The sequence below is a fragment of the Urocampus carinirostris genome, chromosome 15 (assembly GCF_059441175.1).
Source record: "Urocampus carinirostris isolate Australia breed hairy pipefish chromosome 15, RoL_Ucar_1.0, whole genome shotgun sequence".
Classification (NCBI taxonomy): domain Eukaryota; kingdom Metazoa; phylum Chordata; class Actinopteri; order Syngnathiformes; family Syngnathidae; genus Urocampus; species Urocampus carinirostris.
The window spans coordinates 32,458,359-32,471,515 of record NC_142363.1 but is presented as its reverse complement, the minus strand read 5'-3'; the positions used below and the strand labels follow the sequence as shown (position 1 = coordinate 32,471,515).

Sequence of the window (13,157 nt, the reverse complement as noted above, 5' to 3'; positions counted from 1 at the left end):
CTGACTCGGCCCGCGGGCCACATGTTTGACACCTGTGATCTAAATGCTGTGACTTGTTCTCAAAAACTGCTCTGAACATTGACAAATGTAATATCACCCAGAGTGAAATTTAGGTGTCATATTTAACCCCGATCTGTCCTTTCAAACACACGTTAAGAATATTACTAGAACAGCATTTTTCCAACATTGCTGAAATTCGCCCCATGATGTCCCAGTCTGATGCGGGGATTCTAATTCATGCATTTGTTACCTCCCGTCTCGATGACTGTAATGCCCTACTCTCCGGTCTCCCGAAGTCCAGAATCATGAGCCTTCAGCTGGTACAAAATGCTGCAGCGAGGCTTTTAACTAAGACAAGGAAGTTTGATCACATGACCCCGATTATAGCTAACCTGCATTGGCTCCCTGTTAGCTTGAGATGTGATTTGAAGGTTCTATTTGTAGTATACAAAATCATGCATGGACTTGCTCCCTCATATCTTTTAGATTTCATTTCCCCCTATGTTCTGGTCCGGAGCCTTTGCTCTGAAAACCCTGGTCTCCTAGTGATCCCAAGAGCCAAGAAGAAATCTGCAGGTTCAAGAGCATTCTCCATTTGGGCCCTGGTGCTGTGGAAAGCTCTTCCCCCTGAGCATATGAATAACCTATATTTTATGTAGACAATATCTGTTTATCATTTGTTATTGCAACATCCATTGCAGCCTGGTCATCCTGGAAGGGGGATGACCTCATCTGTGGTCTGTGCAGCCCTTTGAGACTCTTTGTGGTTAAAGGCTGTACAAATAAACATGACTTGACATGTGCAGTCCCTTCTCAAGGTTTCTTCATTTTCCTCATGATGAGGTTTTTGAGTTTTTCCTTGCCCTCATGTCGGTTTTAGATCAGGGGATGGTGTAATACTAGCCTGTGGTTTGCAATAATCTGTGGTCTGAGCAGCCCTTTGAGACTTTTTGTGGTTAAGGGCGTCACAAATAAACATGACTGGACTTGACATGTGCAGTCCCTTCTCAAGGTTTCTTCATTTTCCTCATGTTGAGGTTTTTGAGTTTTTCCTTGCCCTCATGTCGGTTTTAGATCAGGGGATGGTGTAATACTAGTCTGTGGTTTGCAATAATCTGTGGTCTGTGCAGCCCTTTGAGACTCTTTGTGGTTAAGGGCTGTACAAATAAACATGACTTGACTTAACACAAAAACTCTTAACTAGACTTGCAAGTAAAGGGAAAGAAAAGTATCCTACCAGAAAACCTGACTTTTCCCCACACATTGTAGACATTTCCTTTAAAGGGGCTCGGTCTTAGTGACGCCTTGAATGCTGTAGAAGAGGGGAAAAAAGACACAAAATGTATTTTAAACATAACATTTCAAGAGAATTTTCAATGTCTGTGATTATCACACTACATGCCTAAAAAACAACTCAGAAACCTCAACTCGACGCAAGCCGGCACCCAAATTCATGCAGCCTTTAAATCCATCATTCAAATCTGGCCTTGGTTACCATGGAGACATACCTGAGCAAAGGTTGCTTCGGAGAACACTTTTGTAGCCTACGTTGCTCTGCTACCATTGAATATTGATTGTACGCTTAAAACATAAAGGCATCCATATTCGGACTGGGTGCGCTTCAATATATTTTACCTTAGAACTTGAGTCATATTAGCCTTGTCTGTATTCGCCAAAGTTTATGTGATTCGAAGGGGGATTATACCGAAAACCCAGATTTTGAATAGTCCTGTGACCTAAAAACATTATCCCTAATTCTTGTGCTTTTTACAAGCGATCACTTTCTTTATCTCATCTTCGTTTTGGCACAGATTTTAATTATCATTATTTAGGGCCCGGAAAGTTCAGAATAGGGTTCTTACACTTATTGTGATCCCTCGTCTATTGAGGCTTATCAGGACCAGAACCCCCCCCCCCCCCAAAAAAAAAAAAATGCACTCTGCAATAGGTGAACAGAGGATAATGGATTGCTGTTCCCTTTTTAGTGAAAAGAACAGGGGGGAGGAAATGAGACTTTGCTCTCTCACCAATAATAGATTGCAGCCAAAACAGAATAGTTCATTTTAGACGGAATGGCACACTTAGGCAGCTCAAACTGAAAAGACAAGTGGTCTGCTGGCCCATGCTCTCAGCAATAGTCAATCAGGGATAATGGATCATGGCCAGAACTGTCCATTTCATTTTAGGCAGGCCATAACGACACGCCTCTCGGTCTGACTGGCCATTCTTGCAGTAAAATGGGATCTGCGATAATAGATTGTGGCCAGACGAGTGGAGGTGACCTTAAAAAATGCCAAAATATGAATCGCCAGGGCCCTGCTTGATGCAATATGCGATTGGGGATAATGAATCACACTAATGCGAGTGCAGTTTTTATGTTGACAGCCCAGCAAAAGTTAAAAAAATAAGCTCTGCCGTTCCGTCTTCGCCACCATATGCGATCCGGGATAATGAATCTCGGTTACGTGAGTGCAGTTCCCTTTTTGTGGACAGCACAGCCAAATTAGCAACCAGGCCTGACAGAAATGTGCTCTAATGGCCAAAAATAAGCTGCATGGGTGTAGTTCATTTTAGGCTGAAAAAAAAATGAAAAAAAAAGTCCCTGCGCATGACAAAATTTTGCTCTCTTAGCCTATGCTCTCACCAATAATGAATTTTAGACGAGCCAGAATTGCACAGACATGCGGTTTGCTGGCCAATGCTCTGAGAAATAGTCAACCAAGGATAGTTGATCACAGCCACAACTGTGCATTTCACTTAAGGCAAAAAAGTGCCTTCTGCCTCTCCCTGATTTCATCAAAATGGGATCTGGGATAATTGATCGCGGCCGAACGAGAGCAGTTCAACAAGAATCACCAGGCCTGACAAAAGTGCACTCTGCCGGATCCTGCTTGCCGCCATATGCAATCAAGGATCATGAATCAGGGCAGCACGGTGAGGCAGTGGTTAGCGTGTGTGCGGCACAGTTCTGAGGTCATGAGATCGAACCTTCCTGTCTGGAGTTTGCATGTTCTCCCACATCCCAAAAACATGCATGTCATGTTAATTGGCTGGTCCAAATTGTCCTTAGGTATGAATGAGCGAGTGACTTGTCTTTCTCTGTGTGCCCTGCGACTGGCCGGCAACCAGTTCATGGTGTCCACTGCCCGAAGATAGCTGGGATGGGCTCCAGCACCCCCGCGACCCTACTGAGGATAAGCGGTGCAGATAATGGATGGATGGATGGCTCATGAATCACAGTCAGGTGAGTCCAGTTCTCTTTTTTTGTGGACAGCACAGCAAAAATTTGCCACTGGGCCTGACAAAAATAAGCTCTGAAGGTCCCTTCTCGCCGCAATATATGATCAGGGATAATGAATCACAGTCACGCGAGTGCAGTTTCCTCTTTTGTGAAGAGCGCAGCAAAAATTAGCCACCAAGCCTAACAAAAATAAGCTCTGACGGTCCCTTCTCGCCGCAATATATGATCAGGGATAATGAATCACGGTCACGTGAGTGCAGTTTCCTTTTTTGTGGAGAGCACAGCAAAAATTAGCCACAAAGCCTTACAAAAATGTGCTCTGCCAGCCAGCAATAGGCAACAGGGGGTAATCGATAGTGGCTGCATTGGCGAATTGATTTTAGGTAGAATGGAAAAAGGAGGTACCAGACAACTTGAAGGTTGAAATTATCAACGCAAATCTTAATCGCCCTCTCGCGGTTTAGTGTAAAACGATATACCGGTAATATAAATTTAAACCTTCCTTTTAGTCATCATCCTTCCGATCTCCTCTTTCCTCCACTCAGTCGCTTTACTTCCACATCCTCTCACATTTAGTGATCCTACAACTAGGGTTTGCGAGACCTTTTGCTGAAGTAAATGGAAGGAGACCAAGAGGAAAGCCGCGATTGACGAGGATGGATGGTGTTATGAGTGCGCTGTGGGAAAGAGGTCTAAATCTAGTGAAAGCTAGAGCTCTTGTTGGTGATAGGAATGGGTGGAGAGGTGTTGTGAAAGGATGGTGGGATTTTTTTGGACACGTACTAAGGGATGGGCAGGGCACCTGTATGATGGGGCATGGGTAAACCAGTGAAAGCTGTCGGGCCCTGCTGTCTTTAAATTTAATTGTTAATGTAATTTAAACATATATTTTTCTATTTTAATGTCATTTTATTTCATTGTCTTATTTTTTTTTGTTTCAGTTTATTGAATACTAAGAGGTCTAAATGTAGAGGATGCTAGAGCTCTTGTTGGTAATGGGAATGAGTGGAGAGGTGTTGTAAAAGGATCATACGGCAGGGGTAAACCAGCGAAAGCTGTTGGGTCCTGCTGTTGAACACAGGAGTGTGTTGTGTCACCCTGACCCGAGTGACCGCTTTCTTGTGTCCCGTTTCATCCGGAGGGACGAAACATGACCGATTTAAGTGCCGAGGTGCTTAACTTGTTTGGGTGTTCGGGCATTTGGGTTGACCATGGTCAATTTTTTGTGTTTTTTGCTACTTTTTCCCTTTTCTTTTCTTTGTTTTCGTATGTGTGTTTGTCTTGCTGTCGGTCACCCCTCTTGAGAGATAGATAGATAAAAACTGAACGATATAATGTTTTAATAAATTCACATAAAAGCCGCACCAGAGTATAAGTCGCATCCCCGGGCAAACTATGAAAAAAACTGCAAATAATACTCCCAAAAAAATAAAGTAATATATTTCTTTTGTATTTTCAAATGAACGTTTTTTTAAACCCTACGAAACACGAAACGCAAAGGGGCTAGGGATTAGCACTTTGGCAACGTGGCCCAGCTCATACTTTAGAGGGCAAGGCGGCATTATGTAATGGCGCCGTACTCTGCCAGCTCGTATCTGAAGCTTTTGTCGCGTGCATGAGGGGGAATTAAAACGAAGATAAGAGGGGGAGAAGTGGGAGAGAAAGAAAGAGAGTGTGATGACTTTTCTTTCCTTCCGATTACCTTTGCAGTGGGCCACAAAAAGAGGCCTCTCGAGCGGACGGCAAAAGGCCACGCGATGCTGGGAGAGGACCAAGGATCTCGAACCCGAGACGAAGCGCCCTGTGCACCTGAAACATATAACATAGTTATCCAGACAGTGTAACAAAATGCTTTGGATTCGGCATCCGGTCTAACTTGTAAACAAAGGGTCACAAACGTGGTAACAGACTGAGGAGATCATTTCTTCCTCATGCCATGAGGCTCTTTAACCCCACCCGGGGGAGTAAAAGCCCACATTAAACCCCACCCCCACATTTTCATATTACCCTATTTTTATAACAGTGCGTATTTTCCATAGCACTATTTAAATACTCTATATCAATACGTTATATTGGGTGTTTTGTATTTTATATATTTTATCTTTTATTTTATTATTTTATTTTTCAACACAAGGATACTATCTATCTATCTATCTAACCACGAGCAACATGAAACCTCCTAAAAATACCTAAGTAGACTGCGGACCGGTCCTGAAAACGACTTAACAGTGATGGCTCATTGCGATTTTCTTGGAAATGTGACTTCTGACTGGCATAAGACATAAGATGATTTGTCGGTGGAGTGCGGCATTTGAAAACTCAAGGCTGCAATCATGACTTAAGGCCAGGAGATGGCAGCAGAGTCACACATGATTTGCGTGCATTACTTGGATGCGTTCGAATAAATTCTTCTTTTTTTTTAATCTTTTTGGGGATGTGTTCTACCTCGGCCAAGTTAGACTTAAAACATTGGTACCCATCTCCTCCCTGCTTGGCGTTTGGCATTATGGTTTGGAATTGGGGGGCTTGGTCATCTAATGACTGAAAATCGGGGAAAACCCGACAACGGAAAAAAGAAAAAAACCACAAAAAAAAAAAGGGTCAAACAAAAGTCTCTTCCCATGCTTGCTATGTTAAAAATATTGGCAGCAGACAGCATGAAGCCAAATAAATCGAGAAAATGTGCCGTAAGGTGTAGATTTGGCATAGGCAGAGGTGACATGTTACCATCTATATCGGGCAATACTTGTTTTCCCCCCACTGATATTATATGATCACAAAATCGGTCTTGGGGGGGAGAGGATTTCTTCTTCCAAGGGGGGGCGTGACAGAAAATAATTGAGAAGCTTTGTGCTACGGTAACCTAGCAGATTTTTTTGTGCGATGAATTCAAAGCTCTGAGCCATCCGAGTTCCGTTTCATCGCCACCTTTATACGTGTCTTTAATTAACTCCGATTTTGCGTTCCCGGCTCCGTTCCCAGTAATTGCGACTAGTGGTTGGCCATAGCGACTGTTGATTGCTGTAAAGCCCGCCGGGCATCTTGTGTTCTATCAGCAGCTGCCCGTTCGCAGCCCAGTAACAAGCTGTTGGCCACGCAGCCCAGTTGCCATGTACACACGGGGATCGCCTTCCCGCTTGGACCTGTTCCATCCCTTCTTCGTGTCTCAGTGCTCAGAATCCCCCCTCCGCCTCCTCCTCCTCCTCCTCATCCCTTCTCCCAAGATTATACCCTGGCACAAGTCTGGACTTTTTAGTCGTTAATCTCCGCATTTGAGCATTCTCGAATGTCCTCGCTGGCCCGGTTCCTGAGTCAATAAACTCGCTTATAGAGATAAACTGGAGCACAATATAGGCAGTTTCATTTACCAACACCTCAACAATAATCCAAAAAAATCAATCGAATTAATAAAAATCTTGAAAAGTCATGCCATCCGTCTGACTATTGCTTACAGTGACACGGAAATCCAAGTACAGTGGAACCTCGGTTTTCGAACGCCCCTCAGTTCGAGCAAATCGGAGTCCGACCAAAAATTTCGAGAAATTCTGGCTTCGCTGTTCGGTCAAAAAATCGGAGTTCGAACGCCGGTAATGCGTGGGTGCGTACGCTAGGGTGCCATGCTGAGCGGCGTACGGGTGTTTTAGCCCCTTATTATGCCTCCGAAGAAAGTCAGTGCAAGCAGCAAAGTCGCTACAGGTGAAAAAGGAAAAGTAGTGCGTACAACTATTGCATTTAAGAAAGAAATAATAGCCAATTATGAAGGAGGTGTGCGAGTGCCTTCTGCTGACCACCACAAAGGTAAGAAATCCTATTCATAGGATTACGATAACGCGAACGTACGATTAGCCTGGGTTAGCTTTAAGTTTACGTTAAACATTCAGGGTGTTGGAACGGAGCCCCCTTTCCAATGAACCGCTCACCACTTGTTGTGGAGACCCGGGTGCTAAATGACTTGTAAACGACCTGATTTCTTTATTTTTACACGTTCATGTTAGCGTAATCTTTCGTACGGAAGATTACGATAACGCGAACGTACGATTAGCCTGGGTTAGCTTTATGTTTATGTTAAACATTCATGGTAAACATTCAGGGTGTTGGAACGGATTAAAACGATTTACATTATTTTTAATGGGAAAAATGATTTCAGTGATCGAACAAATCAGTTTTCGAACAGGGTTCTGGAACGGATTATGGTCGAGAAACCGAGGTTCCACTGTATTGTTTTTCATCAGGCCACTTTGCCCCAAAAATTATGAACCAATGCTGGAAGAATTTTCTAAATATTTATGAAAAGATCTTTAATGCAGCCTTAACAGGGAAATTGTGTATTGTTTAGACCAGGGGTGTCAAACTCATTTTAACTCAGGGGGCCACACGATAGAACAAACATTCTCTCGGGAGCCGGACTAGTAGATTAGAGAGAAAGAAATAAGAGAGAGAGAGAGAGAGAGAAAAAGAGAGAGGGTGGGACAAAGAAAGGGAGACAGAAAGAGAGACTGAAAGAGAAAAACAAAAAACATAAAAAGAGAAATCGTGAGAGAGGGGGAAAGAAAGAGAAAGAAAAAAACAAAGATAAATAGAAAGAGAGAAAGAGATGGGGAGAAAGAGAGAAAGGGAAAGCAAGAGAGAGGGGAGAGAAAGAGAGATAAGGAAAAAGGAAGAGAGCAAAATAAGGTAAAAAGACAGAGAAAGAGACAAAGAGGAACAAATAAAGAGAAAAAGAGAGACAGAGAGAGAGATGAGAAAAAGGGAGGGAGAGCGAGAGAGAGGCCGAGAAAGGAGAAAGAGCGAGAGAGAGAGAGAGCAAGAAAGGAGAAAGAGAGAGAGCGAGAAAGGAGAAAGAGAGAGAGCGAGAAAGGAGAAAGAGAGAGAGCGAGGAAGGAAAGAGCAAGAGAGAGAGAGAAAGGAGAAAGAGAAAGAGAGAGAAAGGGAAGAGAGAGAGAGAGAGAGAGAGAGAGAAGGAAGAAACAGCAAAATAAGGTAAAAAGACACAGAGAGAGAAAGAGTCAGAGGAACGAAAAAAGAAAAGAGACGGAGCGAGTGAGAGAGAAGGGGAGGGAGAGATAGAGAGAGACAGAGGAAGAGAGAGAAATACATGTACAGCGTTAGTGAGAGGACTTTGGCAACATCTAGTGGACATATTTCAACCTGCAGCTCATTTTTCTCTTGCGCTTCTCTGAGCGTCGTCTCGCGGGCCGGATTCAATCCCTTAGCGGGCCCGATCCGGCCCGCGGGCCACCTGTTTGACACCCATGGTTTAGAGCCTCCTAACGGTAAAATAAAAAAGGAATTCCTTAAAAGATAAACTGATTTGAATAATAAGCAACTTGCATTTTGAGTCTATCAATGCATATCATGCAATTTAGGGCTTAGAAACAGGCACCTACTTTCTGATGGAGCTGAAGTGTCAAGGAAGCCTGAAGGGTACCACTTTGCAAAATTCGGAAGCTTACTTCCATATTTTGTTGCCTAAGCAAAATTAAATTCTAGTGAGCGCCAGGATACACCTCAAGCGGCTGAAAAGAGTAAATACTTGGAGTTGGTCAGACCCAGTGTGAGTGGCAAATTTAAGCGTCTAGAGAGAGAAGCTTCTAAAAAGGCCAGTAAAAGATTGCAAGAGCCGGACAGAATTTGTGGAGACGCAACTGAAAAGGCCAGTAAAAGATTGAAAAATCGAGAGAGAATTTGTCAAGTGTCAAGATCCTGAACCGCAACAGTGACATTTCTTGCATGAGCAGTTTGGAAAGCTGGAGGACACTAAAGGATGAAGCAAACTCTCTCTTTTTGTTTTGTTTTTTTACACGAAACAGCTAACAATAACAATAGAAGTGAGCCGAATCCTGTAGTCAAATGGCTAACATGAGTGGTTTGAGAAGGAAACAGCTGGGATGGGCTCCAGCACCCCCGTGACCCTACTGAGGATAAGCGGTGCAGATAATGGATGGATACTATTATAATTTGACCATTTTCGTTTGGCAAGCTGGGTGAAAAAGCCCGAGGGGGGCGGTATGTGGCCCTCGGGCCGTAGTTTGCCCACCTCTTATTCTAATGACTGAAGAATTTTACACCACTAGGGGTGGCTATATAATAAACAATGGGGCTTTAAGAAATATGGGATGATGAATTAATAAAGAAACGAGTTTGCAAAAGGGCACGGATAAGTGAACAAGAGGCGAGACAGCAGAGGACACCATGCAAGAGGACATAGGCGGAGCTATAAAGTAGAATTTACAGGAGAACATAAAGGAGGTAATGATGATCGTAATGGAGAACATATTGGAAGACATACAAGAGGACATTTTAAAGGTGGCCGAACAGGGAATTGAGAACATAGTTGTAATACATAAAAGGAGGGTTTTACCAGCCGGGGTAGAGGACGTAACGTGCTCGGAGCATCTGAGGTCCGTTGAAACTTCTCTCGCACAGGATTTGTTTGACGTCTTCGTTCCTGTTAAGAGATGAGAATAAAAGTCAAAGCAGGGGACATGGATTCCAGCGATAAAGAGGAATTGGTTCACGGTCAAAATTGGATTGACGCTAGATTTAGAAATCTCAAGTAAAATTAACACAAAATAATAGAATTAAAAACTCCAAATCTCAGTTATAGCAGTGTCTGAAACTCTTGACAAAAAGTTAGCGGACACAACTCTGAAAAGTTGCCTGCCCAGCCATAAAGTTGCCTGCCCCATTTTTCACAACTTGAAACACAATAAGACGACTAAGTGCAAAAAACCCATTGTTGCAAAGTATTAAGGATTGATAATCACAATATATAACAGAACAACACTTTAAAATGAAGTTTATTATAAATCGACTCATAACATTCATTCTATGTATATGACATCACTGTTTTCCATCTGCCATCAGTATGTACCTGTATTTGCTCATCTTCATTCACGCAATGTTTGCATTGTGTCGTCAGCTACAAGCCACGTGAACTCCTCTTTCCACGATGCTTTTTAATGTACGTTTACGTTTTGTAGCGTCATACATTTTGTTACCTTCTTTTGAATATTTATTCTAGGGCTGAGGTTTTGGCTTGATTCCTAACCACTTCTCCATTTTACTTGTGTTTTCTGTGCATCTACTTTGGAAAATGATATGCAAATGCACAACATTATAACGCTCAGGAGAGTCCGGAAGCACGAAGTCATTTGATGCAGGCTTCTGATCGGCTCCAGAGTATGCAAATTGCCAAACGAACCGAAATTCCGAAATTTCCAAACTGAACGAAGATTTTGAAATCAGAATAAAGCAAACGTTTGATGTTGATAAATAAATAAATAAATAAATAAAAAACGATTTTTTTTTTTCCTGTCTTGAAAAAGTTGTCGCCCATCCGTGCAGAGTCGTTGTGTTATTTCGGACACTGGGTATAGTAGACCTGCAAAGGACACTGAATAGGAGGCTAGCTCTTTATTTAGACTATCATAACCCACTGTTCATTTTTTTTGTTTGACCATTTACATTATTTTCACTATCGGCCAATAATATTGATGTTCTTTGATATCCACACCCTTTAAAGTGAGATTAAACTAAAAGGGCTTGGTGAAGGGCTTTTAGAAAAGGTTGGAATTTCTTTTCAGAGGTTTGGATCATCTCCTGTTCTCATGACAAGTTGAAAATTCATGTCTTCTGTCCTCATTTTGAGCGTCTACTAAACTAATCTTATCTTATCTTACTAATCGTTTTAATAAACTGGTGAGGAAAGCGGGGTCTGTTGTGGGCACAGAGCTGGACAGCCTGACAATTGTAGAAGAGAGACGGGCACTGAAAAAGCTGCGGTCAACCGTGGACAATTCATCACATCCACTACGCAGCATCATCTCCAAACAGAAGAGCAGCTTCAGCGACAGACTGCTGTCACAGTCTTGTTCCACGGACAGACTCACCAGACCATTTCTTCCTCATGCCATGAGGCTCTTTAAAGCCCACATTAAACCCCACCCCCACATTTGCATATTACGTTATTTTTATTACAGTGTGTATTTTCCGTAACACTATTTAAATACTCTATATCAACACGTTATACTGGGGTATTTTTGTATTCTATATCTTTTATTTTATTATTTTATTTTTCAACACAAGGATACTGCTGGAACTGTGAATCTCCCTACGGGGATGAATAAAGTATCCATTTATCTATCTATCTATCTTGTTTGAGCGTCTACTAAACTATAAACTTAGTTAGATGCCCATTTCGTCTGCTAATGGTTTGCATCACCGCATCCTGAAAATATCAATGTGCTATTGGCTGCTGTCTCTCCCACAATTCCTTTCTGCTTGTCATTCAGTTCGGTTGGGTTCACTTCTAGTTTCCTTTTAAAAGGTTTTTCATGTTGGTAATGCGATACAGAATTTTGTGTACTATATTAATTTGCCATGTGTCCCAAGGATTGCAGTAATGCTAAAGGGAGAAGCAAAACCATGATAACCACAGAAACAAAGGTTGGATTTATCAAGAAATACGAAGAAGGTACACAAATTACTACCCTCGGTAAGTTGGATGACAGTAACAAATCGATTGGGACTATTATAAAAATAAAGAGGAGATTAAAGCAAGGAAATCATTTAAGGGCATGACAATACTCATAAGTAGAAGCGAAAACAAGATAACCTTGGGAATAAAGCTTGCAATTATCAAGAAATATGAAAAAGGAACACCCATTGATACAGTTTCATTGTTTAGTCCGCCATCGCCGTCTCTGGCCCCCTGCATCCGCCGCTACTCCATTCAACCAGCTCATGTCACGTCACACCAAAGCTAAGTACAATTTCCTTTCTCCTTGACATGTATATTTATTTAGAATGTTATTTAATCATAGATAGAGAGAGATAGAGAGAGACAGAGAGGGATAGAGAGAGAGAGAGATAGAGAGGGATAGAAAGAGATAGAGATGAATGAATGAAAACTTTTATTTCGAAAATAAAAATAAAAACAGGACAAAAACAATGAGTCAACAACAAAATAATGTCACATAAAATGTTCGAAAAGGGGTAATCAGAAGCAGATGCTTATAGATAGATAGATAGATAGATAGAGAGAGATAGAGATAGATATAATAATAATAATAATAATAATAATAATAATAATAATAATTTCCTTGTATTGTCATTCTGTGTAACAATGTACACAGAACGAAATGTCGATTGCACCTGACCCGTTGTAGCGAGCCGATGCAGCCGCAGCCAACAGAGGGCGCCGCCGACCACTTTTTAAGTCTTAGGAATGACTCGGCCGGGGCGCGAACCACCGACCTCCCAGTATAGAGAGATAGATAGAGATAGATAGAGAGAGAGATAGAGAAATAGAGGGATAGATAGATAGATAGATACTTTATTCATCCCCGTAGGGAAATTCCCACTTCCAGCAGTATCCTTGTGTTGAAAAATAAAATAATAATAAAATAAAATAAATAGAAAACAAAAATAACCAATATAACGTGTTGATATAGATCATTTAAATAGTGCTAGTAATAAAAATCGGGTAATATGCAATTGTGGGGGTGGGGTTTAATATGGGCTTCACTCCCCCGGGTGGAGTTAAAGAGCCTCATGCCATGAGGAAGAAATCATAAGCACTAACACAGTATTGCACATGCGTCCGATCTAAATACTATACAATACGATCCCCACCTCAGAACGGATTAATGCTGTATCCATGGGGTCTACTGTAGTGTACATTGCAGAGGTGCAAATGACAAATCACAATTTTTATCTTTAAAAAAAAAAAAAAATGTCTGCGAAAATCCGACCTGGTGACGGCTCCTCTTGTTGCCGAGATGAAGGCGGCGGTTGGGTTGGCTGCCCGTACCACCAGCTGAACGTGCCGGACCAGTGGATGCATTTGGTCCGAAGCGGCCCCGGTGAACACCACCGCACTCACGATACCTTCATCAAAACACAAGCGAACGAG

At 42.1% G+C, this 13,157-nt stretch overlaps 1 protein-coding gene across 1 annotated transcript in view; it reads right to left on the bottom strand.

Annotated features, from left to right (window-relative positions):
- Positions 1-13,157, bottom strand: part of dnaaf9 (dynein axonemal assembly factor 9) — a 70,907-nt gene that overhangs the window by 16,683 nt on the left and 41,067 nt on the right. The window contains 4 exon segments of the mRNA XM_088354551.1: positions 1,238-1,312; positions 4,944-5,050; positions 9,603-9,689; positions 12,997-13,132. Coding sequence (XP_088210677.1) covers positions 1,238-1,312; positions 4,944-5,050; positions 9,603-9,689; positions 12,997-13,132 — 405 coding nt within the window.